Source organism: Limulus polyphemus, unplaced genomic scaffold (genome assembly GCF_000517525.1).
Source record: "Limulus polyphemus unplaced genomic scaffold, Limulus_polyphemus-2.1.2 Scaffold879, whole genome shotgun sequence".
Classification (NCBI taxonomy): Eukaryota; Metazoa; Arthropoda; class Merostomata; order Xiphosura; family Limulidae; genus Limulus; species Limulus polyphemus.
In genome coordinates this window covers 359,153-361,798 of record NW_013666489.1, presented here as the reverse complement: position 1 = coordinate 361,798, position 2,646 = coordinate 359,153, and the positions used below count along the sequence as shown (strand labels likewise).

Genomic DNA, 2,646 nt, shown 5'->3' with positions numbered 1-2,646 from the left:
GTTCCTCGGAAAGAAAAAAAACGGAAATTAACAAACAGCAGATACGTAACAATATCTTTATTACATAGTCGTCTGGCCACTTTATATATTCTCGACACCAATTTGTTATTAACAAAACCTTCTGCAATCGTCTGCTTTTAACTCTTATTGTAACAAAACTTAAAAAACAATAAAATATTCACTAACAAAAATAAATTAATCACTCATATTTAAACCATACAGTCTTTTATACCATGACACCTCGAAACATTAGAAAATGAAACAGTGAACTTTTGAGTATAGTAAGTACAATGCTTGAGAGGGCAAAACAAATTTATAGACTGCAAAAAAAAGGAGCAAGTAAACAACAACAACAAAAAAGAAATACATACAAGTCTTGATATTATAATACAGCGATTCCTATTAACAGTTATTTTGCAAAGGTTAATGAATCATCATTCTAGATGGCGCACACATACAATAAGAAATAACAATGACATGTTGCCCTGACAACGATCAGTAGAATGCAAGATAGCGTGTGTAGAACATATTTAGCTTCTTCTATCGATCTTTGCAGTAGACAGGCTCATGCGGCCCCGAAACTTGGATAAGTATTTTCTCTGCAGTGTCTGGTGCACTTTAGGTGAATGTACAGGGATATTTATATGATTGTGACCAGATCTTTCATCCAAACCACGAGGTCTTCCAAGTTCCAGATTAAAATGTTTCAGTAACTTGGGATTTCTGAGATACTGCAATCTGAGATCTTTAAATCTCTACTTTTTTCTCCACCTTAATATATAATCAGCGAAAAGGTAAGGCACATTACCCACTGAAATTATTACAAACAGACTACAGAACCGATTCAATTTCATATAATATAATTATGAAAACATAGATTTAATTTCAGCTCCTTTGAAAGTGTAATAACCAGACTTCATTTGCTAAGAATGTAAGTTAATCCACCAAGTAGAACTACAAACACAGAATGAAATTTTCTTCGCTTCGCAGAACTACAAATATAAAAGTTGATTTAATCCATTAGGTAGATCCTTACAAATTAATGAAAAGTTCTTATTTTTGTAGAACCGTAAATATTATATGCGCAGACCTAACAAAATGTAGTTAATATAATTTATTATAAGAAGAAACATAAAGAATCGGCTTTGTTACAAACGTTGTTATTGCTCTATAACTCTTGGTCTTAATGAAAACACAGCTTCATCTGGTGCTCAAGATGGCTTCTTCGCCCTCCTCCCCCTATCGAAGCTCTGACAGTGAAGAAGGAACTCCTAAGCCTCACAGACGACCACGACATGATGTGTTCTTTTCCACTATTAGTGACACGGAGCTTAAATCCATCAAAATCGGAGAGAGCACTCCAATAACTTCGACTAAGGAAGGCCTTGAAGAAGTTCAAAAAGAATCTCCGAAGGAGATAAAAGAAGTTTTAGTTGCAAAGGAAGTGGAAGATATTGAGGCACAACCATCGACGCTCCAAGATTGGGTAATAATTCACGACTATTAAATTACTGGTAAAAGTGAATAGGGTTGAAATTTGTTTCTTGTTTTTAAGTCAACTAAACAGGGCAAAAGATAGTAGTAATATTGCTGAAACTCCTATAGACAACCTACATTTAACGAAGTAATGATGTTCGGATGTAACACAATATAATAAGTGCTTGTAATCATAGGTGGCGATTTGACTGTATGATGAATTAGTGAAGTTTGGATGGATAATAAATGCTACGAATATTACTGCAAAAAATGCGATTAAAATAACGTTGAAGTATTCTACTTTCTTTGGTATACATGTAACGCTTGTTACCAATGGTTGACATTTCACAATTAGGCGAAGGGCAAGACCCTTCGCAAATTCGACAGACTGAAACTGTGAGATATTGTATGTTTAGGAAGGTTAACATTTATGGACCCAAATCGGTGAGGCATGATTTGAATATTACTATTTGATGCTAGTTAAATGTTATTACTGTAAATATTCCAAAACTTTTACATTTCAAAGATATTTGGTAATTTTATATACATTTCGGCGGTGATTTCGCACACTCTGAGGTTTGCATATTTAAATTTGAAAAAGAAAAAACAAACTTCAATCAAAGACAACCAATCACTGAATCCTGTAGAACTTACTGGCTAACATATGCACGCACTACGTACAGGTACATGATCTGGGCGGCTGGGCCAATATACATTTTGAAATTTAGATTCATGATAAAACATGCAAAGTGGTGTACTAATGTTTAATAGCGTGGATACATATAACCTCCGACAGCCTGATTTATTTCCAACAAATTAAAGTATAGGGTAATTGCCCCCTAGCCCCACCTAAATATATTTAATGCCTTTTAGCATTGCTACATGGTTGTTGCTATTGCGAGGGTTTCATGGGTTATTTGTAATACCTTTCGCCACTGCCACAACCATTAATTATGCCAGGCAAAGAAATCTTCTGCCAACGAGGCCTCAACTTAAATTCTTTCGCGACCTGCCGCCGACTCAAACCACGATCCGTATACAACAGCATCACTGAAAGGTTATTGGTATCCTAGCCAGTTACTTTAAACAAAAGAAAAAGAGAAAATTGGCGGAACAAAAATATGACTTAATAAAATGAAACTGATTGTTTGTCAGATTGTTTGTAGTTAA

General features: G+C 34.7%; 1 protein-coding gene across 1 annotated transcript in view; it reads left to right on the top strand.

Moving 5' to 3' along the window:
* The first annotated feature begins 526 nt into the window (after positions 1–526).
* LOC106461007 (dihydropyrimidinase-like) overlaps positions 527–2,646 on the top strand; it is a 25,203-nt gene continuing 23,083 nt past the window's right edge. Inside the window, exons 1-2 of the mRNA XM_022387815.1 lie at positions 527–794; positions 1,199–1,486. Coding sequence (XP_022243523.1) covers positions 1,217–1,486 — 270 coding nt within the window. The 5' untranslated portion in view covers positions 527–794; positions 1,199–1,216. The remainder of the gene's footprint in view (positions 795–1,198; positions 1,487–2,646) is intronic.